Below are 25,185 nucleotides of genomic sequence, written 5' to 3' on the forward strand. Positions count from 1 at the left end.
CCCTCTCCCAGCGCCTCAACTGGACACTGAAAAGTTACACATTTAGAAAATTTACACTTTCCCTGTCACCTGCTTCTCCACCCCTTCCCCTGTTAAGTGAGGGGCCCCAATGAGCCACGGCAGGTCCTTGTGCAGGGTCAGGGGTGCTCCTGTGGCAGCAGCATGCAGAGTCCTAGCAAGAGGATGAAGTCATCCCAAATCACAGAGGTGGCAAGGGAAATGCTACTCCCATCACAGGGATAAGGAAGGACGCACCTGCACTTCTTTACTGGGAAGTTCAGTCAGCAAAGCATATGCTTGAGAGTGGATTTACAGCTGGAAAATGCACTCAGCTCCAGGGCTGCACAGGAAAGGTGGGATGGGCTGGGAACGACCACAGGACACGAAGTACAAACACCTGGTATTTTATTAAGCCAGTCACCGTGTTCAGACCATGGTCAGACACATGCCAGGAGCCCCAGCCCCTCCTCGCCCAGCTGGGCCCCACATCCCCTCGCCCCTCATTGAGAGCGATCCTCCCTGGCTCTGCAAGCCCGTGTGCCACATGAAGGCTGAGGAGAGGTGATTGTCCCTCGCCTCAAACCCAGTCCCCTCACTGCAGGCGGCAAGGCCAGCGACACAGCCCCTGTGCCAGCCCGCCCTGTCCCCACGCTGGCCGGCCTGGCCACTGCTGCTGCACACCAAGAAGGAAAAGAGCCCTAAATTGAAGATGCGAGACAAAACCCGAGGCATTGCGGGTGGCCTCAAGCCAAGCAAGGATGGGAGCAGAGAAGCTGCTTGGAACAGCCCATGAAACCATGGAGCAGAAGCCCAACAAGCACCAGCGACTGTGTCCCCCATGCTGTGGGGACAGCCCAGCCAGCCTCAGCCACCACAGACCTGTGTCCTCCCAGTGTGGGGTCACCCCAAAAACCCCCAACAGCTCAACAGGGTGGTAATGAAGAGAAAAACCAAATCCAAGAAACACACCAAAACACATGAAAACCCTTGTTTTCAGCCCACAAGATGGTTTTTCTGTTTGCTCTCCTTCCCAGAACAGCGGGCACTACCGGACTGACTTACAGCTGCTCCAGGGCAAGCCTGGAGTTGGTGCAGAAGCAGCACTGCAGGGAAGAGCCATGGCCAGAGCCTGCACAGTCTCCATACTGCCTGATGCTCTCTTGATGAGGCAGCTCACAGCTCTGGCTTGGACCAGGTGCACAGGGTGGGGGGCCCCCGGGGAGCCCCCGCTGCAGCACCACAGCAGCCACAGGCTGCACAGAGCCTCCCACAGACCATCCTGTTTGCTTCCACCCCAAGAGCCACGTCATATCAGCAACCACCATGCCAGGGGAGAAACGCAGTGGCCCTTGGAGAGAGCAGATCTGTTCAATTTATCCCCAGGGAGAAAACTCCAGCTCATCCTGAGTGCTGGGATGGGGGGCTGAGAAGCGCCTTCCTTTACCCCAAGCCTGGGGATGACACGTTTGAGTCCCTTCAGAAGGCCACGCTTGCTGGAGGACACTCCATGCCATCGCCCCAAGGCTGCTCTGCTACCACACTGTGGAGCCTCCCAGTTTTTCAGCTCCAGGTATCTCTGACTGGGGATGCAAATCCAGTAACTATTCACCAGGTCCTCAAGCACGACTGTGTGCTCTGGAGAGGAGGAGGGTGGCATAGGGACCATTCTGGTGCCCCTTTTAAAGGTCACAATCCCTCCCCATCCAGCCCAGAGTGAAAGGGGCCATGGGGGCAGTCAGGATTCCCCATTGCATGGTGAGGGCATCTTCCTACCCTCCAGGTATGCAAAACCTGGGAATATTAAACCAGCCCCTCAGGGGACTAGAGCAGTGACTAAGGGATAGTTGTGAGCAGCCCCTGCTGTTGCCATGCAGTCCCACATGGGCTCCAAAGCTCTGGTTACAGAAACTGAATCTATTTACTTTTGTTCTTAAACTGCATCCTGTGCCCACACAAGGCCTCAGTGGCTCAGAACACAGATCCTCCTCAGCCTGCCCAACCGCCCAGCACTTGGCTCCCAGCTGCCACCCTGCACAGCTGCGGGAGCTGCAAGAACCGAAACACTTGCCAACAACTGAAACACTTGCCATCAGTGAGACAGGAATTCCCTCTGGGCTGCTGCTTTACCTGTACTGCTCTCGTCTCCCCTCAAGATCCAGCCAGGACCTAAGGAATGCTCGACCCGGAGTGAAGCTGAGGACTGCCCCAGCTCCTCACTGCTTTGACCATGGCCCAGCAATGCTTCTCTTCACCAATCCCAAGCACGGCCCCAAGGGGGGCACTGAGGCTCTCAGGATGCACACACCGGGCTCAGCCCCAGTGACCCCCAGACTCCTCTGCTGTGCTCAGCAGCCAGGATCGGGGTGGGGTTTCTTCAGTAGCAGGAAAAAGCAGAGCACACCAACTCTCCGTGCCCCCTGCCAGACAAGGAAGGTTTCACCTCAAGAGCAGTCCCACAAGGTGATTCCCTTCTCTTTTTCCACCCCATCAAACAGAAATAATGAGCTACACAAACAAATGGCTTCAAATAAAACCACTGGAGGAAAGAGTGACTGGGAGCTTCACAACCCATCTCAGATCTCCAAGAATCCCCAAGGTGTGCCGGAGTCTCTGACCTGCTGTCCTGCATATGACCTTTTCTTGGCTTAGCCAAGCAAAGTATTGTGAGTTTCAGGAGAAGCTGTAAAAGGGAAAATCCTGCAGGGAAACCCCTGTCCCTCACAACCAGCCTGCCAGCCTCCAGGGATGAACTAGCTGTACCATGGAGATTGGCATTTCCCTCTGCTGTGCTGCAAAAGAGCTGGAACTGGAATCGAAATGAATCCTCTGGTACTTGTGCTGGTATTTTTAGTTTTTACCTGAAAACAAGGAACTTCCCGCCCCTGCAGTACAACACACCATGCTCGGAGCCTGGACAGGGTGGAGTATGTGACTCAGCTTCTCATGTTACACCCTGGCTGTAGCAGCTTCTGGCTGGCCCATGTGAGAACACAGAAGACTCCAGTGGTTTGTACTTGCATAGCTGCTGCTGGTTCATGTGGATAAAGACATCTGTTCCGTGGGCACAGAGAGGCAAGAGGGAGCATGAAGAGACTGCCCAGCCCCTCTCCTGCTGCCCTGCAAGCAACCTGCAGCTTCATATCCAAGCACCGGCCAAGTGACAGCGTGTCAGACACAGGTTGCGTGAGATGCTGTCAGGATGGAGGTCTGTGGGATCCCTCACAGGTCACCTGGGGAACCAGCTCTTCCAGCATCCATCCAGGTAGCATCAGCCCTCCTGTCTGGGATGCAAAAAGCACGGAACAGTCCGTGAGCTCAGTGCTCCCGGGCAGCAGTGGTCACAGCACCGCCTCTGCCAGCCCAGAAGGACGCGAGAAAGGGGGACACAAACACTCCAGCTCTGTCACCATCTCTAGCACGGCATTGCAGCAGTGGTGCATCGAACAACCAGCAGAAAATAATGGCTTTGAGATTCTCCTTCCTCCTCCACATCCTATTGAAAGATTTAGGGGGAAAAAAAAGGGAAAAAAAAGAAAAGATGAAAAAGAGGCTTTGGGTCCTTTGGAGACATTTGCTCCATCCCAGGGTTGCAGTGCTCAGGCCAAGCATTTGAGCATTAATGGTTTAAATCCCTCCCAGCTTGTCTCTCTCTTCCAGCTTTTATACTGGATTCCTCCTTTTCTCCAAGGTCTAATGCTGGAAGCAAAGTGGGAGAAACTGCGGATGGAGGCACAGAGTCCTGTGGCCTCCCTGGAGCAGCATGGTCGAGTTCGTGTCGCTCGTGAAGCGTGCAGCTCCCAGGGAGAGTGGAGTGCACAATGTGGGGCTGCTCCCTCCTCACAGACCAACATCCCTTTGCATGGAGCCCACTCCATGGGGGCCTGGGAAAGGAAATAAATATGCTTGTTCTAAGACAAAAAAAATTATATTAAGAGCTTTCCCCCCCTTTTAAATAGCATAAGTGTTTCCTTTTCTTTCTGACATTGGAAGAGTATCCAGAACCTGAAGGGAACTCCTTTTTTTTTTTTTTTTTAATATTATTCATATGTATAAAAACTAAAAATTAAAAGGAAAAAACCCTTGAAAAATAATTAATTCAAAAGGGGGGAGGGAAAAATACTATCCGCTTTCCTGTCCCCAGATTGCCGAACAAGAGCAAAACACTCTTTGGATCTTCTTTCCCAAGCCGGAGGGTTCTCTTTCTGCCGCACTGGTTTGGTTTTGCTGAAGTTAAGTCCATGCTTTGAACCACCAGCCTGTTTCTGCTGGCCAAGCAAGCTTTGGGAGGAAGGAGGGGAATGAAGGACTGCCCGTCTCTCGCCCATCTCTGCCGACTGGGAGAAGGGCAGAGCTCTGCCCCGGCCACACCACGGGGCGTCTCTCAGAGCAGTTGGCGCCATCAGAGCTGTACAGCCGTCTGGTCAGGATGCAGGTGGAGGGTGTCGGTGTGCGTGCCCACATTGGATTATTTTTTTTTAATTCGTTTGGGTAGGTATTTTTGTTGCTGTTGCTGCTGCTGCTTCTTCGTGTCTTAAGTGTCGCCCAGATTGTTGTTTCCTTCGTTCAGACGCTGCACGTTCCGAGAGGGGGAGAGAAAGGTTCACCAGCCCGATGCCTTTCTGACCATCAGCCCATCTCTTTCCACTGCTTGTAGAACTCCAGAACATTTTTTATCTCTATGCTGGCATTGGCGGCTGCCTGGATGGCAGACTGCAAGCAAACACAGACAAAACAGGTGGTTAATTTTTAACCTGCCTCGACAAGACAGCTGCCATTCCCAACCCAGGGATTCTCCAGCAGCCTGGCACAGCTGGAGGGCCAAATCCTCCCAATTCTCGTTGCTTTGGTACAAGACACCTGCACAGACATGAAATTCAATTCTCCCACCTTTCCCAGAACACTCTGTACCACAAAATCAAGAAGCCTTGAAGGAATAAAGAATCTCAACGTATAAAGTAACTTTGGGGAAACCAGGCCAGTTATTAGCCAAGGCAACAAAACATTAAAAAAAAAAAAATTCTCTTGCCAATGAATCATATTATATCCTTGCTGGGAAGCAGAATGACTCAGCTTGGCCAGACAAGAGCTACTGACCTGCATGGGCACCGAGAACATGCTCGAGTCCTCCAGCTGGAAGCCCGTGATGATGGTGACCATTCCCGTGGTGTCATCCTCTCCACTGCCCTGGGACACTGTCAATTGTTTGCAGCTGTCCAGTATTTTATAGAGATTCCTGACAGAAAAGAGAAACAGAGGGGAAGGTCAGCGAGAAGACCACGTCTGCTCGGGACGGTAAGTGGGAAGCAGGGCTGCTTTCTTGTTCCCGTTAAGGACTTTTCTGAGACCCTTTTGAGCACAGAGTGCTTGGTATTACATGCACAGATGGCTGTCCCTGTCTCCAGGGAATTTCATCATTACTCACACAGAACAAGCTCTGCAGTGGGTCCCAGTGCCACCACCTCCCCCAAAGCCACCTGCCTGCTGGGAATTGGGCTCAGATACCTTCAGATGCTGAAATCTTACCAGGCATCTAGATCTTGTCTCTTCAATTTATGCCTCTCAAAGCTCTTCCCAACATCTTTCTGGCAACGAATGTACCTGAGGAGAGAGCAGAGTCTCTGAGTTCGTATGGAGACCGTCACACACGCTTAAAGTCAGCACTCCACGGCAGCTCCTCTGGGTGCTGCAGGGCTTCCACCAACCCAAATTTAACACCCAAAGGTCCATCCAAGGAATCCTCTGTGAATCCCTTCGATCACCTCCCTGCCTCACCACCATTCCCACATGCCACTCACAGTACCATGTCTCAAGCCCACCAGCCCTGACACTGGCCTCAGAGATGCAGTCTGTCCTCTCAACTGTGCTCCTGCAGAGCACCCAGGCACAACCTGGCTCTTGCAGCACTCCCAGTGCAGTAGCAAAGGTCACCACTCCAGTTTATACAGTGACAGGGATGCAACTCCACCATTCCCCAGAAGCAGCTGTGCTTCACAGCTGAGCACCAACTACCAGCACATCTGAAGAACCAGCTGCTCAATCTGCTCCTTCAACACCTTCCCATTCCTGAAGTCTGGCTTTTCCTCGGCCCACTCCTCACTCTGCTCCAAGTGATCCACAGCCTGCTCCCACCCCAAAGCCCACCCATTCCAAAAGCAAGGGAAAATCCTACCCCTCTCCTGCTCTCACCTGTTTCCCTTTTTAAATTCTGCTTCCAGATACCGAATGCTGTCCCTAGCACCGGCGTTCTCCTTTTTCAGGAAGTCTAGGCCGTCGATAACTAACAGAAAAAACAAAACAAAACAGAAAACCATCTTGCTTACAGTTCTACTTCTGCAAACGAATCCAGAGGCATCAAGTACTCCCCATTCCACAGAACTCTGTCTGATGCATAGCTGCCACAGGAGAAGCAGAGGAGGAACAGGACCTCTCTCCTCTCAGCTGTTCTGACACACTCTGTCAAAATCCCAAGCATGGGCCACACAGAGAACAGGCCTCAAAAGCAACACATCAAAATGGTGTTGCAACTGTTCCAGAAGAAGTCAAGGATAAGAGCAGGAGGAGGAAAAGCCACCACCCATGGCCCCTGGGGCCTGCTCCCAGCACAGAAGGGACGGGGCAGGCAGCCACTGACGGTTACCTGGTGTGGAGTCCCCATACCTGTTCGAGGGATGATGATGATGAACCTCCCACTACTGGCCAGCTGCTTGACAAGAGCCAGGTGCTGGCAGAGGGCCTGGGTGTCCGGAACAAGGTAAGGAGACATGGCTGACTGCGCCTTGGGCTGCTGGAGACTTCCCTCCAGCTGAGACACCTCCAGCTGAAAACACACATGCAGAGACACTCGCTTCACATTTATGCTGAAACACACCACCAAATGGGGCAAGACTTGCCCTGCAAAGTTCCACCAGGCCCTTCCAACCTCCAAGCATACAGAACAGAGGGCTGGATGCAGCAGAGGGTCAGCAAGAGGCAATGGTCCCACTCTGCACTGCCCAGTGCAGTCCCGCCTCGAGTACTGCAAACAGTTTGAGGCACCTTGATGTAGGAGGGGCATCGAAATATTAGAGAGTGTCAGTTTGCTCAGCTTGGAGCAGAGAAGGCTGAGGGTGACATCATCACAGCCTACACCTTCCTCAAAGGGGTCAGCGAGCAGGAGGTGCTGACTAGCAATAGGACATGAGGAAATGGTTCATTTAATTTCCAGCTTCATTGTTGCATCAGGGCAAGTTCAGGCTGAACATTAGAAAAGGTTCTTCGCCCAGAGGGTGGTTGGTTCCTGGAACAAGCTCCCCAGGAAAGCGGTTGTGGTACCAAGCCTGCCAGAGCTCAAGGAGTGCCTCGACAACACTCTTGGGCATTCAGTTTAGTTTTAAGTAGCCCTGTGAGGAGCAGGAACCTGGACTCCGTGATCCTTATGGGAGCCCTTCCAACTCGAAATATTCTACAGTTTGATCTATGCAGAATGGACTTACTGCCTCTGTGTGGGATGGGAGCAGAGAGTTCCCCCTTCCCAGGATCTGACATTCCAGCCACTACCCTGCTGGTTTTCAGGCTGGAACCGGCATCTCCTACCTGCAGTCGAAGCTGAGCCATGTCTCTCATGAGCCTGTTCCGACGAGCTTCCTCTGCAGCCTAGTTGCAAAACCAAACTTCCATATCAGTTAGCAGGAAACACACCAGCTGACACTAGCACACACTTCCAGAAACACTTCCAGGGCGAAAAGGGGACACTGGAATAGCTTTAAGAAACAGAACTTTCATCTCCTCTCAAAGATCTGTGATTATAGTTACAACTTAAGAGTAACCTACAGGAAACTGTGCCAAGTACAGAGAATTCATTCACCTCTACCAACTCACCATGTGAAACTGGGCCTGGGCCTGGTGCAGCAAGTTGTCTTGCTCTGACTGTGCTATGCTGATGAAGATCCCAAGCTCCGAGTTGAACTGCAGGATGCTGCCTTGCAAGTGGGTAATGAAGTGGCCAAAGCTCCGAATGCAGCAGATCCGCACGACAGACTGCAAGGAAGCAGCAGGCAGTCACCAGCCACAGCAGCCACGGAGCTGCGGCCTGAGGCAGCGCCGAGCTGCAGCTCACGCTTTTGAAAAAGGCAGGAACTGATATTAAACGCCTAATTCTGATGGATGTTTCTGATCTCTTCTGAAGTCAGAGACTGCAGGAAAGGCTACAGCTAGCCAGAAGGTTCAGGGGTGCCAGCAGTCTGGGCTACCTCAACCCAAGAAAATGTTAGGAAACATCAGCAGCACCCCTCCACACCTGCTCCATAAACCTCTGCTCAAGCCTTCAAGTGCTGGGAGGAGGACCCACACAACACAACAATCCAGGTCTGACTTTTTTCAGGATTTACCCCAACTCACCTCCTCAACTGCTGAGAAAATGGGCCGGTCCTGCTCAAAGTTAAACCTCTTGTGTGCATTTTTCAGAGGCGGAAGATTGCGCAGGGCCACATCTTCAGGGAGCAGCAGGTTGGCCTTCAGGTCTGGGAGCTCAGCATCACTCAGGATGTCCTTGACTTCATCACACAGGGCCAGCCCTGGAGAGGAGGGACAAGAAGGAGAGCAAAACAACTGATGAGGGGGAAAAGAGGAAAACTGCTTTAACACACATGATCTGTAATGGTGACGGGCAGAGGTGTTAATGACACATATGCTGTGAGCACCTGCTTAAGGAGGGACCACAAGACCACTCACAATATAAAGAGCAACTCTCCCAAACAATCTGCCAAGGGACTCTGGGAAATTCCCTCTTTGGAGGGATAGCTTTCCCACCTATTCCAACGGATGAGCAACCCTGTTCAAACTCTGCTTCTCATGAACCATGGGGATCTTCAGACTCAGCCCTGAAGAGGTACAGAGCACATCATAAGCACCTGGAGCTCCAAAACTGTTTTCCAGGATTCCCATGACAAAATCACAGCCTTACTTCTGCTCCTGGCAGTGAATTTCACTCCTGTTGTCCACACATAGATTCTCACATGCTGGTGTCAGTGTTTCAGTATGTTGCCAGCCATATTAATGCATTAATATAGCATTCTTTGTGTGTGACTTTTGGGGTTGTCCTGTCAGGGCCAGGAGTTGAACCGGATTCTGGAGCGAGGGCGTCTCTTCCAACTCAGGATGTTCTATGATTTTATGAGTCTAAAGACTATGGGACAGTATTTAACTGGAATGGTGTTTACACAAAAAAACAACACATGCACGTGTCACTTCCTATTGTGTTTATAAAAACTGCTACTAGGAAATCTCCCTCCCCGGGCTCTCTCACACACCCTGGGAATCACTGATGACCAGGCTTGGTGAAACATGACATTGCCACTTCCTTCTCCAGTACCTGATTCCTGCAGGTCTGCAGCAGAAGGCAGAAGGTTCAGGAGCACAGACAGCCTGTTCCACAGGCTCTGAGAGCTCTGCAGGAACAGAACACAAAAGGCCACAGAAAATGTCAAGACAGACGTATACAACAACCAGGCTGCTCAGGCCTTCCAGCATCTCCAGCAGCCCTCAGAATGTTTTATGAAGGGCAAACGTCACTATCCTTCTTAGGTGCAGATTAGTTTAATTCAGCTGGTGGGGGATGTAATATCACCCTCCGCCCAGGACTGGGGCCATGGCTGCCACCAGCCCAGGGAAGCTGACCAGACACAACCTTGTAGAGAGCCCTGACACCATCCCCACCTGAGCACACATGATGATGAGGTCCGTGTTTGTCCTCAGCCAGTCCAGGAACACCTTGACAGTAAGCAGCAGCCCTTCATTGGTCACAATCTCCAACTTCTCCTGAAGGGATCGCTCATTTCTGCAGGATCTGTTACTTGAAATGCTTTCTTCGGAGTCAGACACATCATCTGGAAAACAAAAGCAAGCACATGATGGCAGCTGTTAAACCCCCCGAGATGCCAAGCCCTGCTGGTGTCAGAACAACACTGGGCTGGTAATAGTTGAGTTGAAATACGTGGTGCCTCCACACATCCTCACAAAACCAATCCCTGTCCCCTGTGCTGTTACTAGAGTGTATCACTCCCACATTTCCTTCTTCCTCGGGAGAAGAGGGTTAAAATCTCTCTGTGAAGGTCTGACCATTGCCTAACCTCTGTAGCAGCCTCCAGGAGGCTCACTGACAGAGTGGGGCAGCACATGCCAGCACAAGGACCAGAGCAGTTCCTGCACAAAACACAGTCATGAGGCCAACACGCTCCCAGCTTTGAGCCAGGCAAGAGAAGGAAATGGCAGGGCTGTCCTATGAGTCAGAGCCCAGAGAATTTTAAATATTGAACATATTCTTTGCACTCTTCTAATTCTCTGGACCTGAGGATCTCAGAGCCGTTGCCAATGGAATCACATGTGACACGAGTGACCTGAGGTCAAGGTGGGAATCAATGACACGTTTTGCTACAGCCCATTATTTCAAGTGCTGCCATTGCTTCCTGTTAGCACAGCCATGGGCATTCCATAAACCCCCGGAATCACAAGGAAGGAAGTGATTTATTCAGAACTCACCCCTGACAGCACCATGAAAAAGCAGTTTGGATACAGCACAGATGAGGAGAGCTCGAAGCTAAAAAGCACACAGTGAACTCATTCCACCTCTCATTTTCTACACCTGTAAAGGTATTGTGGCCACACATTCCTGGAGCTGCAACAGCTAGATAACCACTGAGGGAAAGGGTTAAACAGACCAAAACTCATTTGTTTCTTCCTTTACCCCCCATCTCTTTCATGTGGCCATGGAGCAGTGCCGGGAGCCAGTCAACACTAACATGATTTAATACTGTGCCTTCAAATCCTGGCCCAAGCAAAGCCTGAATCTTGCCAGTGCTGTAGGCCAGCTGGATTTGGCAGCAGGATGCAGAATGTTTCCTTGCTCCAGGGAAGCCGGGAGGAATGACAAGACTGAACAGGCCCATGTAGTTTTATGTGAAATACAAACAACTCCCTGTAGCACATCAGATCCCCATTTCCAGCTGTTTTTGCCCAGAACATCACTCAGTTGTATAAGTTGAGTGGTAATGGAGACATGGTAGCTCCACCTGCTGTGCTTCTCCCAGGGGTTCAGCATGGAACACTCAGTGAGGCACATTCGAGGGGTCACAGGGAGGCCCTCAACGCCTCTCACACACACCTGGGTTACATCTTCCACACAAACTTCTACATGGGCTTTGGGTTGATAATCTGTCATCTCATGGAGAACTTCCTGTCCTCCATCTGCCCTGTCTGTCACCAGAAGCAATAGTAAGTGTCTGATTAGATATTTCACAGGGGAAAAGGGAAGATGCAATCTTGAATACCTGCTGGAATTGTCCTCTGGAGCCAACATGGCTTCACTATGCCAAATCGTGGCATAGTGAAAAATGTATTGGCCTTCTACGATGGGGTTATAGCAGTGGAGGATGAGGGAAGAGCAACTGACCTCATCTACCTGGGTTTGTGCAGAGCATTTGACACTGTCCCCCACAACATCCTTGTCTCTAAACTGGAGAGACACAGATTTGATGGATGGACCACTTAGTGGACAACAACTTGGCTGGACAGTCATAGTTAAAGAGCTGCAGCCAACAGTTCAATGTCCAAGCGGAGAGCAGTGACGAGGGGAGTCCTCACGGGTTTAACATTTTAACATCTTTGTTGGTGTCAGACAGTGAGATCAAGTGCACCCTCAGCCAGTTTGTGACAACACTGAGTTGTGTGGTGGGATCACACACTGGAGGGAAGGGATGGCACCAGAGGAACTTGGACAGGCCGGAAAGGTGGGTCTGTGCTAACCCCAGAAGGAATAGCAAGGGCAAGGAGAAATGCTGTACCTGTGTCGGGGCAACTCCAAGCACAAACACAGGCTGGGGGAGAATGGATGGAGAGCAGCCCTGGGAAGAACTGGGGGGGAATGGGTTGACAAGAAGCTCAGCATGCCGTGGCAACATGCTCTGGGGGCCCAGAAAGCCAAAACTGTCCTGGGCACCCCCCCAGCAGCGTGGACAGCATGTGAAGGGGGGATTCTGCCCCTCTGCTCTGCTGAGACCCCCCTGCAGAGCTGCCTCCAGCCCTGGGGGCCCAGCACAGGAAGGACATGGAGCTGCTGGAGTGAGTCCAGAGGAGGCCACGGAGATGATCCAGGGGCTGCAGACCCTCTGCTCTGGAGACAGGCTGGGAGAGCTGGGGGTGCTCAGCTTAGAGAAGTAAAGGCTTCAGGAAGATCTTAGAGCTCCTTCCATTGCCTAAGGGGGCTCCAAGAGAGCAGGTGAGGAACTTTGACAAGGTCCCGGAGAAGACAAGGGGAGGAAGGTAAACTGCAGAAAGGTAAATTCAGATGTGGTATTAGGAAGAAATTGCTCTCTGTGAGGGTGGTGAAGCTCTGGCACAGGTTGCCAAGAGAAGCTGTGGCTGTTCCATCTCTGGAAGTGTTCAAGGCCAGTTTGGATGTAGTTTGGTGCAACCTGGTCTAGTGGAAAGGGGATGAAATGACATGGGCTTTAAAGTCCCTTCCAAACAAACCAGCCTGTGAGCCTGTGATTATCAGAGCTGTTTGGCACTTAGTCTGCAGAGCAGTAGTTCTGGTAACCCTGGTTGGCCAAAGGTGTTTCCTTTGCTCAGTGCATATATTCCCACATGCTGGGCAGTAAAAATAAAGCTCCTCCATCAGGAAATGTCCAACCCAAGGCCTGCTCACTACTTGGTTAACCTGCTCCTCCAAACCTGGCCAAAGGAAACCTTGCACCATGGGAAATGGTGAATTAGTAAACAGACTGCTATAATTTGCAGTTTTCTACACAAAATTGCAATAACACAGCCCTTACCTTGCTCTGCCAAGCTGGGCTTCTCCAGATCTCCATTGACACATGGCTTGCTCTCTATCCCGTCCTTCAAGGCAGGTGGTTCACTGTTGGGTTTCAAGAGGATGTTGCTGAACGTGGGAGCCAAGCGAAAGCACCGTTTGGTCTGGAACAGCTGGGTGGACATGGCCTGGAGATTACTGGCTATGCTTGCATCATTAGTGCTCAGGGAAGCCGGCCCATTGACTGCTGGATCCACAGCCTCAATCTTAGAGATGCTTGGGCTCTTGGAGTCCCCCAGCCCACTGCCATCTACACAGTTTTTTAAGGCCTCTTTGGGCCCACTTTTGCCTTGGCTGCTTCCCTCCTCACCCGGTTCATCCTCCATGTCCTCCAAGTCAGACCGAGACTCTTGGCTGTTCATGTCGGAGTCTGTCTCCACATCAAAAGCAGCTTCTGCTTCCTCATCACTCTTCTCTGAACCACTCTCTGAGCCATCACTGCCCTTGATGGAGCCCTGGCTGGAGTCAGAGTCAAAGCCCTCACTCAGGTCGCTCTCATCCACCTTCTGGGGGTGGCGGCGGCGGCGTAGACAGGAGAGACGAGAATATTTTTTGCTTTTCTTGCAGTCGTTCTTCCGCTGTTCCTCGCTGGGCTGATGATTGGCCAACTCAGCTTCAGCTTCCTTCTCAACTGAGTTCACAGGCTCCCGTGGCTCCTGGTCATCTGCATTTACAGGGAGAATATAAGTTCAAGTTACAGCGTGTTCCACAGGCTGCTGCTTGCCAGCCCTGTGCCCAGGGAACCAGGGCTGCAAACTTCAGCCATCACTTCCATCAGCGTCTTCCACTGCAGAATAAGCAACCCCAGAAGAAGGACTCACTTTCTAAAAGCACCCAGGAAGCCCTGGGAAGCCGAGACTCCTCCTGCCCGAACTTGGCTACTCTGTTACCAGGCAGCCTCAGTGCTGCATGCTGCTAAACCAGCATAAACCACAGCTGAATTCTAACTCTCCTCCCCAGCTTTCTACAGTCAAAGAGCTGAGTCACCTACCAAGCAGGGCAGGGACATGTGCTCTGTAACCACACTGACCTGACCCAATCCTTTTCTTAACCAACACGCTCGGAACCTTTCTAGCAGCCCTGGATCACCCTGACAGCTTCAGAACCTGCAGAGGAGGGGTCATTCATTGTTGCTTTTACCAGAAACTCCCTCACCCTGCATTCAGTGAAGTATTGCAAATTGACTGTATGCAGGGGAAAGGTTTAGCAGTTTTATTCTCTGCTCAATAATGATGGGCTTGCATCATTATAATGCTAATATAACGATTAATTGCTTCTCTCCCCAGCAATTCAAGAGCCACCCTTGCCTGAGCAGAATTGAGGTATGCTGAGAGGGCCTGTCTCCTTCAGCCCCACTCAGCCCCCTTCTGCCTCCCCCAGCCCAGGTGTTTTACCCGAGATCATCTCCTCAATAGAGGAGGAAAGCAGCCAGTAAACAACAGCAAACAGAGCCAGAGAATAAGGTCTCAGACTGGGGTAAACAGATGATGAATGAGCTGCCATGGGATACAGAAAGGAAACTCCTTATAAGGAAAGCAACCTGTCCATCCTGTGGTGATTCAGACACTCAGAAAGAACATCTAAGTGGAGACGACTCAGCACATCACCCATCTTTGGGGATTCCAGACCAGCAGTGAAAGATCAGTATACCTCTGCACTACAAAACCCATGCCCAGGGGAGAAAGGGGAAATACAGCACTATAGGCAGGCAACCTGTGAGACCCAGGTGCTGCTGTCTCTGTTCTCTTACCTGTGCCATCACTCTGAAAGGCTGGGACAGGATTTTCCCCTTCTTCTAGCTCAGCCTGGAGGCGAATATTGACGTGATTTATCAGGTGAGAGAAGAGGGCCAGCGTGAAGGCAATGGCTGCACTGTACTGCTTGGAACCTGCAACCAGACAGCACAGTGAGACAGAGGAGGTGAGCACCTTACCGCAACGTGAACAGACAGCATCTCCAACAGCAACGTTCAGACAGCATCTCCAGCCTAGCTGTGCTGCTGGATGTTCACAAGATTTCCAAACAAAGCACTGGTTACCTGCCCTCTTGAGACTGTGAACACTCATAAGGCAGATGATCACCATGCGAAAGATCAGGAGATCAGGAAGGAAGGAGTAGCCACTCTCATACTCTTCTTCATCTTCACTAGTTGAGCTCGGGTTAGGAGGAGAGGGCAGGTAGAACAAGCACAGGTTGAAATCCTCCAGCACAGATTGGCAGAGAGACGTCAGCTCAGAATCCAAAGAGCTTAAAAAGAGTGAAAAATAAATAAGAATTATTAAGATTCATGCTCGTGGCATGTCTGCCCAGAAACTGAACCAAAACTGGCAGTTAGGCTGTCCTTTAGCACTAGGCAGGATGAAGCATCAGGGGATATACTGCAGCTACGGGAAGCAAGTGACATTAATTAGATTATGTTTTCCTCTTTAAAGCTGCTAAACTAAAGACAAATAATACCTCGAGATGGGCCACCAAAAACCAGATGAATTTTCCCCTGGGAGCTCATCAGTGGCCATTAAGATACACAAGGCACTTAAATGCTAAAGGGAGCAAAAGTTCTAGATGCACTGCTCAGTAAAAAGTATTACACTGCCACACACATGGGACTCAGCCTTTCCTCCTCCCACGTCTCTCCAGCAGCCCTGTAAGAATATTCCAAAATCCTCCACAGCTATTCAGTGCTTCAAATGAAGCATCCATGAGATCAATCCAATGGGCTGTGGGAGCCTCCTAGTTACAAAACAGTCCTGTCTGTGAAACTTCCAGCAAAGCCTTTTCAGGGGAAAGTGTGCTTAGGAAATTGAAGTAATTCCCAAATTTCTTATGTGCTAAATACTTGTTGAGTGGATATTAGAGGAGCCTTGTAGTTCCACCTCAGTATAAGGCAGGATTGGAAAGCCAATCCCATACTGGGCTGCATGAGCAAGGGCAGAGCCAGCAAGTTGAGGACATGTTCTCCCTCTCCATTTAGCACTCACAAGGTGGCATCTGGAGCACTATATCCAGTCTTGGGGTCCCCAGGACAAAAAAAACCCCACCAAACAAAAACACACTCACAAACTGGACTTAGCCCAGCAGAGGAACAGAGAACATGATGTATGAGAAGAGGCAAAGAATTTGTTCAGCCTGAAGGACAGAAGGCATGAGGGGTGTCTTCTGTTTCCAGATGCCAAACGGGTGATTACAGAGGACTGAGTAAGACTCTCCTTAGTGGTGCAGAGCAAAAGGAAGAGAAATTATGGGTACACACTACAGAAAAGAAAAATGAGACTAGATGAAAGGAGAAAAAAATTCTATGGTAAAGGTGGTCAAACACTGGAAAGGGGACCAGAAAGGTGTGGGATTTCTGTCCTTGGATCCAGTCAAAATTCAGTGTGATGAGGCTCTGAGCAAGCTCATCTGACTTCACATCTACATCTACCTTCACAGTGACACTACTTTGGGGAAGTACTGGAGCCCCAGAAGGTCCCTTCCAACCTAAACCATTCCATGATGAATTTAACTGCAGCCTGTTATCTAAGCAATTTAAAACACCTGTTCAAGCAGTAAGAGGTTTATTTAAAATCACCTGAAAACCTCCCCAGCAGAGACAGAGAAAATCCAATAAAAAAATCCAAAAGCCCAAAATCACAGAGCTGTACAAAGCCTCCCATTTATTCTAACACAACCAGGTTTTGGTGTTTCTGTGAACAAGGTGTTTGGTTACAGACTTCCAAGTGCAGTGAACAGCCCCACACACGTGTGGATGGCAACTCTTTGCTGTCCCATCAGCCTGAACACAGGGCTTGCCAGGAAAAAGCATCTGATGACTGCACGGGGTAAGCAAACACCAAAGGCACAGTACAGCACAGAGACAGCTGCAAGGCTCAGGAGCTCAGCACTCACTCAGGCTGGCTTGATTTAGACAAGTCACAAAGTATTTAACCCTTTGGTGTTTCAGCCTCCCCTGGAAACACAATCTACTTCATGCTCCATGCACAGATAGTCCAAAGTCTTGGGCCTTCTGGCAGCAAGCCTCAGCACAGGCACTGTTATCCTACAGGAAACCATCCCTTCCAATTCCAAGGGCCGGCTACTGTGAGTTATCAATAGAAGATACAATCTACCATAAGCTTACCTGCTCTTTGGCTGCAAAAGACTCTGCAGGTACATGAAGCTCACCAGCAACCTCTTAATGTCTTTTCCTCTAAAAAGATGGAGGAGAAAACACTGTAAAGCAGGTGCCCCACCACAGAGATGTGCTGGGCTGACAGAGCTCTATTAACAGGTAAATCAGGTCTCAACTGAAAAGTCCATTCTGATGAAACTGGAGAGAAAGAAGACAGTTTATACACTGCCAACTTTCACCAATATGCCCCAACCCTCATGAACAGTCCCCAACTCCAGGGGAGAGTGAGAAAATCTCTCAATGCAACCTCTACACCCGGCCAGCATTTAGCTTTTCTCCTGAAATTATGACCCAAGAGAGCAAGAATGGGGTCTAGAGTGGGGCTCTCAAAATTCTGGGAACAGTCACCGTGCTGAATGGCCCATCTACCAGCTCCACTTCCCACAAAGACACTACTCTCAACCCAGAGGATACACTAGTGGCACTGCAAACTCTCAGCCTGCACCTCTCCTTTTCTTTCCCTTCTTACCTTTTCTTGCTTGGAGACAACTTCCTGCTTTCACATTTCTTCAGCTGATGATACATCTTGGCTGCTTTGTCATATAGCCGCTTCAGGTTCCCATAGGCACCTTCGAAGGACACTTCAGACTGGATGCTAAAGCACCAAAACAGGCCACAGTGAAAGTTACTTTGCCATAAGGCTGCTCACATTTTATGGCTTTAACTCACTAGTGAGTTATTCAGGCATCGAGGCATGAGGACAGGTACCCAGTGCTGCTGTCTGAACATGCTGGGCAACTTAACTCCCACCGATGGCTACAAACTGCACTTCAGCTGCTTCACAGCTTGCACCTGCCCTGCTTACACATCTTCTCAAATCAGCGTTTTTAAGCCAGGAATTCCACCCAGCTCACGCCACAGGGTGCCTCCCTTAGCACCTCCACCCTGCTTCCAGCCTGGCTCTCCAGCTCACACAAGGGGCTTGGGCAAAGCCCTCTGGGTGCAGCCCTGCACAGGTGATTAGTAACCAGCACAATGCTTTGGTTTGACCGAGGCTTGCTCTCATTACCACCAGCCCTGCTCAAGGGCAAACCACTCATCTCTTCCCCTTCCTCTAAAATTCATTTGCTGAAAACAGTGCCAAGCTCAAAGTAAGAAGAGGATCTGGCACCCACAGCAGCAGTGCGTGGGGCTGCCCTGCCTGGGACACCCAGATCCACAGGAACTCACCAGCGTAAGTAGCAGTAGGTCGCTTCCACATTGTAGTATTTGCTCACTGCCAACGTCCCCAGTTGGTTGAAGGGCACTCCTGTCAGGAAGGAGAGGGGCAATGGATTTCACTTGGAATTCTCCAGTGGCCCTGGCTAGAAAGCGGATCCTTTCCCTTTCACTACATTTCCACACAGGAGGGAAGCCAGGAGACACAAAGAGTAGCAAAGCTGCAGTACAAAGACCTGGACTACTCAATCTTTCCACTATCCAGGGTTTGTTTTCTGTTTTACAGAGCTTTTAGATCCTCCCCACCTTGTGCCAGTTATCTATGTAAGAGAGAAGAGCAAATAATGCCTCCTCCTCTGCATTAACAGTGCTGTGGCCTTGACTCCATATTCCTTGACATAGACATCATCAGCATCTGAAAGCTCTGTTCCAGCTCCTGTGGTGCAGAAACTTTTGCCACTTTTATTTGGGAACAGCCTCTCAAACAGTTCAGTGAGAACTCTGCAAAGACAGCGTGTAGAGAACACGTGGCTGGAATCGCACACTCTAAGGTGTGACAGGCCCTCTACTCTGGCACCGATGTGTTCCCAGAAGGAGGCACTTCTGAAGGAGGAAGCAGCACATGAGATTTTTTTTTCAGGGTAAAAGGGGAAGGTGACCAATAATGCTCTGCTCCTGGCAATGGAGAGCTGGATCTGCCCTTAGCCCACAGGTACATCATCACCGCAGTCAGGGAAGTCTGAGTTTCTCAGATGAGTACAGTGAGGTCACTGGCAAAGAGCACCCTGGCTTTAACTCCTCTGTTCAGCTTGCCAGCAAGAGAAGTTCTCAAAGGAAGCAACTTTAACCAGAGGATAAAACCAGTCCTCTCTCAGCTGCAGGATATAAACCTAACCAGCGTAGTACTACATTGTTTTTACGTTGCAGCAACATGATTTTAACAACTATAAATTCATGGTAAGTCACTCACCAATTTGTGGTGCAACAGAAAGGGCTTGATAGTAAAATCGCTCAGCCAGCAGCTCCGTGTCCACACCTGCCAGCTCGTTCTGATAGCGAGCTGAAAGGAAACCACACACCATGCATCAGAAACCCAAAGGCAGCATCTGCTGCAGAACCCTACAGATTAAAAATACCACAAAACTTGAAATACTGGCCAAGTCAACAAATCCACCGAAGAACTGCTCTTGGCAAACACTGCAACACACAGGGTTTGACAGGCCTGTATGAAACACTCTTCTTTCACCTGCTCACACCACACACCACAACTCCTGCCCTTCCAGCCAAGGGCAGAGCCCACCACACTTGCAGCATCACATGAACAAAAGGAAGATGTTCTTCTGATCCATGTGTTAAGTGCTGATTCATCCATCCTTGAAGTAACTCAGAGCTGTGCTCCATTTTCCTGTACCTCAGACTATATTCTAGTACAGCAGGGTGTAAAGCCTAAATCAAGTCAGCTGACTTAATAAAGTACCTGACTGTGTCTAGACTGGACTTTATGCATTTATTGTCTCTTTTTTTTTTTTTTTTGACAAATGTAGGCATTTTGGAAACCTTAGGTGACAGCACTGTGAAAAGGTGAGCACACTTCTCTCCCACCACTCAGGTAAGTCATTCCTACTACCCCCACAAGACATTTATTTGCAATGCCATTTTTAGGCTGATTCATATGAAACACTAAGACCAAACAGCTTTCACCAGCTTGGAGGCTGCAGCATCAGACACATGTACCTGCACCGCACTTCCAAGAGCTGCTCTCCACACAGCCACATTTTCTCCCTGCCTTTACTCCCACATGTTCACAATCAAGAAGCTGACACACTTTCCACACACTTCAGGAGGTCGTGACTGTGGGACAGTCATGCCTGCTTATAAAAAGGATGACACACAGCCAAGCATAATGACAAAGAACCCGGGGCTTTGCAGTGGCAAAACTCTGGACTGATATACAATATTGCCTAAATCTGATTTTCAGTCCCACAGTGCTGATGGCAGTGGCTTTGTAAGGCAAGTCACAACTGTGCAATCTGAACTGAACTCTCTTTGATCCTTCACACTGTTGAAACAACGTAAATAAAAGCAAAGACTTCCACTCTTTCACAGCCATGGCTACAGCTGCTTAGCAGCAGCAAACTCCTCACCCACCTGCCCAAATACAAAGCTCCTGCAACTTGTAGCAGTTCAGCCATGAGGATTTCAGCTTATCCCAGTCTGTGACAAAGATGTCAGAGGGAAACAGAATCTGCAAGTAACCTTGGCTGGTGCCCAACAGCAACAGCCTCACATGGCACAAGCACCATCTTTTTCCCATTTTAAAGGCTGCCCTGAGAGGCAATGCTGTCCTTACCTAGATCTCCCAGATAAACCAGACATCGGTGACACGCCATCTGTGCCCACTCCATCTCCTTCTCTGACGCAGACACGGGTTTCTTGCAGCCTATGAGCAAACACAGAATCACTTAAGAGCACTGGGTGGAGGCTGCTGGGAAGACACAGAAGCTGCCCATGCCGCTGCCCAAGACACCCAAATCAAATCCCACACGGTCAGACCCCACTGCCAGCTGTGCCATCTTGTAGAGCAGCACTGGGTCACTCTTGTCAAAATGTGGAAAATAAATGCAGAAAAGTACTTAGAGACTCTGCTGTTCACTCAGTCCCCTTGGACTCCCTGGTGATGGGGGCAGTGCCTGTCACCGCACCACCAACAGGCACTGAAATAAATGACTGTCACCTTGTCTACAAGGTCTGCCACAGAGACCTGGCTCCATCTGCCCTCAGATGAGAGGACAAAGGCCAATTCCTGTCTGTGTGATCATGTGCTCACATTAGCACTGAACACAAGTAATAAGGCTGTTTTCACATCAGCATGGCTAATGAGGCCTTTGGATGGGAGCAGGCACACATCCCTGGAAACCAGAACAAACTCTGAGCACTGGCACTGGGCAGCAGCACACAATGGGGACAGACCCTCTCCAACACTCAAGATGGAAACAAACTCATTGTCTCAGGACCAAGATGCAGACTCAGGACTGACCAACCAAAAAGGGAAGAAGGTAAGGTAAGCAAAACTAGGACAGAAATCTGCGCTGTAGGCAGGACAGCTGGAGCCAGTTAGGGAGAACTGCCTCTGGACAACAGTGCCTTTTGCAGTGGGTTCAGAAGGGCAACCGAGCTGGTGACAGGGCTGGAAGGCACAACCTGGGAAGAGAGGCCACAGACTTCAGGCTTGTCTAAGTTGGAGAAGAGGAGGCTGAGGGATACCTCATTGCTCTCTGCAGCTTCCTGAGGAGGGGAAGGTGCCAGTCTCTTCTCTTCGGCATCCAGTGATAGGGCACATGGAAATGGTTCAAAGATGCATCAAAGGAGGTTTATATTGGAGATGAGGAAGCCTCTCTTTACCAGAGGGTGGTCACACCCTGGAATGGGTTTCCTAGAAAGCCGGTCAATGCCCCAGACCTATCACTGTTTAAGAGGCATTTGGAATACGCCCTTGACAACATGTTTTAACTCCTGGTCAGCCCTGAGTTATTCAGGCAGTTGGACTGGACAATCATAGGTCCCTTCCAACTGAAATAGTCTTGTCTATTCTATACTAAACTTATAAAAAAAGAGCTGTTCAGGCAGTGGAAAGTGTCAAAAGCAACAGAGGAGGACTGTAGCCGGCTGATCTGAACTAACCAAAATCATCAAACATGACTGAGTTCCTGTAAAGAGCACATCCCACCTCCCCCTCAGCCAGCAGGGCCACAGTTCAGCCAGAGATCAGGAGGCAAAGGCTGCTGCGTCTGCACTTCCCCTCCGGAGAGCGCCCGCTGCCGCTGGGTCCCCAGCGTCACGGATTCAGCCTGGCTTCAGTCTTCCTGCTGCCAAGGACTCACACCTTCTAGAGGAGAAAGTTCCCTCAAGCAGGAATCCCAAAGAAGATTTTGAAGACCGATCCAGTCTGCGCTCTGCTTCCCTTCTGGCTGAGGCTAAAAGGGTAGACATGAAATCTGGAGGCTGCAGTGACCAGTAAGGAGCTGTTCCCACTTCCCAACAGGTGTTGTACAAGTCACATTGTACAAATACACAGCCTTAAATACGTGTCCACATACACCGCTGGACTCACGCTCCCTTTTTTGCTCTGTCTACTCTCGCTCCCATCCATATAACCATCAAGCTGTGCCCACCCCAGTCCGTGGTTTATATGGGATCCTTTCAGATCCATCTTTCCTGGATAGGCAAAAGTTCATCTCTGCTCTCCAGTTACGTGCTCACCTGCAGCATCCTTCTAACTGAAGAGCCCAAACACACCAAGAAACCTGAACAAGGGGAGCCTTTCATATGCAATCACCCCTCAGGGTATAAACCCACAGGGAACATGCATATTGAGAACTTATTAATTCTGCAGTACTGAGATACATTTCAAAAGCAACAGTTGCCAAGAACATCAGCCTTTTAAACCAACACTTTGAAGCCAAGAGTGATGCCATCATCTCCCAGAACCAAGAGTAGGATCCCAGCAAGTAAAACCTTCTTTTGCTAAAGACACACTAACTTCCCTTAGCCAGGTGCTGCCATCCTGTCCCCTGCCAGCTTTAAGCACATCAGTTAAACCCTTGCTAATACAGTTCACAAAACAGAGGCTTCATTTCTCACCTGGAAACCCCCCACAACAGAAACACGTACCCTGAGGCCACTGAGTACAACCCTAGGCAAATGAGAACAGACCATTACAAGATAATAGAGGATGTGAATGCACAGGCAGTCTTGGGCTGTTTCAGGACTGTACATACTCTTATTCTTCCTTCCCTAACAAGTACAATACCTCAGACTTCCCTGCACCTAAGGGCACACAGAGGTCACATGGGCCAGCTAACATGAGCTACAGGGCCTTCCTGTGTTCTCAGTCCAAGATTCAATAGCTGTTTCAAAGCCACACAGTGAAGACAGCACAGACAGAAGAGGCACCAAGAGGAGGAACAGTGTCTTACATATAGTGAATAGGATGTACTGACAGAAATCTGTTGATTTCAAGAATCTATTCCCCTGTTTGTCTGCTTTAACTAAGCTTTTAACAACATTCTATACAGCCAGCAATGCTCTTCAATTTTCCATAAAAATCTGCCATCACCAGACAATTTTACTAAAGAACTTTCTCAGACTGTTTTTTTCCTGTTAGAAACCCTTCTTTCTTCCTTAATTTAGTATTATATTAAAAAAAAAAAAGTGACACGGAAAAGAGAGCAGGACAGTCTTTTCTAAACAGAGACCTTGCTAATCAGGGAAAAAAAAATTCCTTTGAATGCTGAAACAAAGATGGATTACTGCAAGGGGATATCACCTGTGTGGGATTCAGCCTTGCCCATGAGCCAAACACCTTGAGCACAAACCTATGAGAGGGTCCGTCACATGTGTCCAGTCGATGCAGCACTGCAACTCCAGCTGATAATGAGACTGGATGTAGAGCAGAAGATGCTGGTAAAATCCTATGCCAGCCACCAAGTGAGTCCGGTATGCGCACTCCAGGGTGCTGCGGCTGTGGATGTGCTGGGAGAAGGAAAAGGAGCACGTTAACGCAGTCCGGAGCACGGCTCAGGCTGGGCACCCAAGCTGCACTGAGAGTGAAGCAAGACAGTGGTAGCTCAGCTGGAACTGGTTTTGCACAGCTCTGTACCTGCTCCTGCTCAACAGTGTTCCCTCTAGTGGTATTTACCAAGGGTCAACATCGGGGAGGAATACTTGCAAAAACAAATAAATAAAATCGAAGTATCCAGTTAGAGCACCTTAAATGCACCCAGACCCCTGGAAAGCCAGCAGGGCTCATAGCATCAGAGAGCACTGAGGACCCTCCAGTGATCAACTCTTGTAAAAACAATTAGCACTGACAAAGCCTCTTAAAACTATTGCTCTACCAGGAGAGATCTATCTTATGAAGAGGGGAACACAAAAAATAAGCAAATTCTGTTGAAATGCCTTCTGCAATGGCAGGTCTCTCAACAGCATGTTAGTGCTTACCTGCCTACTGCCAGACACATAGGACAGCTCCATAGGAATTTGAGAGTGCCCAGCTTCCCACCCTGGGCTCAGATCACAGCTTCTCCAAGCAAATGAAGCTGTAAACTTCACCTCATCCACTGCACAGCCAGAGACCTTCTCATGCCAGAGCCATAGATACCTGCCTTTTTATTTGTTTTAATGAGCTGAATAACTTCATAGTACACCTTTCTCCAGAGCAGTTCTTCTGCTTTTCTTCCATAATCCACTGGATGCAGGAACATCAGCTTCACACACAGCTCCCGCAGCCTGGGACAGAGAGCAGAGCATTCTCAATGAGCTGCTGCAGCCTCAAACATAGCTGCCACTATAGAAGCACGGAAGAGGAAAACCCCAATCCACTACAATGGCTCAGCCAGGCCATCTGGTGATGGTACAGCCTGGATCACTCCCACACAAGAGCACCTGGAAAAACCATATACTTAAAACCAGTGCCCACCGGACTCAGACGGCCATCAGTGTCTTCCTGAAGTGCAGTAATGACAAGAATTGGCTTGACAGCTTAAAAAATGATTAAGAATAATCCTCCTTGCTCAGCAACCCCTAAAAGTGATAGAAGATTTTAGACATGTGTAAGAAATTTCTGCCCCACAGTTTTTATTACAAGGAAGGAATTGGCCAACACAAGGACAATTTATTTGTGTCAATGGCACCCAGGAAAGCCTCCAGCCATGGACTGTGCTGCTCAAACACAGGTCTGAAATCCAGCCTCTGCTTCCAAAACCTGGAAGGATCCCAGGTCAACACGCACACTACAAACCAAATAAGCATTAAAACTGCAGATTCAACAGCTCCACGTGTTGCTTCACACAGATTTTCCCCAGCCAAATACAAAACACAAGCACACTGCCCAACTTACTTGTTCCTCAAGCTGATGTTCTCTGGCTTGAACACGTCCTGATAAGCTGCCTTATTGCCAAGGATGAGATCCAGCCGGTGCACGGCCTCAACCACTGCCCTGCATGAGAGCACAGAA

General features: G+C 49.8%; 1 protein-coding gene across 1 annotated transcript; it reads right to left on the reverse strand.

Moving 5' to 3' along the window:
* Window positions 1-388: 388 nt before the first annotated feature.
* Window positions 389-25,185, reverse strand: SMG5 (SMG5, nonsense mediated mRNA decay factor). The gene is made up of 21 exons (XM_017727918.1): window positions 25,069-25,185; window positions 24,335-24,458; window positions 23,546-23,702; window positions 20,521-20,610; window positions 19,141-19,230; window positions 18,183-18,261; window positions 17,482-17,607; window positions 16,962-17,030; window positions 14,883-15,091; window positions 14,595-14,732; window positions 12,807-13,508; window positions 9,694-9,863; window positions 9,350-9,425; window positions 8,377-8,552; window positions 7,858-8,016; window positions 7,573-7,632; window positions 6,658-6,817; window positions 6,187-6,277; window positions 5,524-5,598; window positions 5,095-5,233; window positions 389-4,710 (listed from the first exon to the last, which is right to left on the reverse strand). Exons 2-21 carry the CDS (start codon window positions 24,431-24,433, stop codon window positions 4,627-4,629), a joined length of 2,949 nt encoding a protein of 982 aa, XP_017583407.1. The 5' UTR covers window positions 24,434-24,458; window positions 25,069-25,185; the 3' UTR covers window positions 389-4,626.

This window comes from Corvus brachyrhynchos, unplaced genomic scaffold (assembly GCF_000691975.1).
Source record: "Corvus brachyrhynchos isolate BGI_N302 unplaced genomic scaffold, ASM69197v1 scaffold122, whole genome shotgun sequence".
NCBI lineage: Eukaryota > Metazoa > Chordata > Aves > Passeriformes > Corvidae > Corvus > Corvus brachyrhynchos.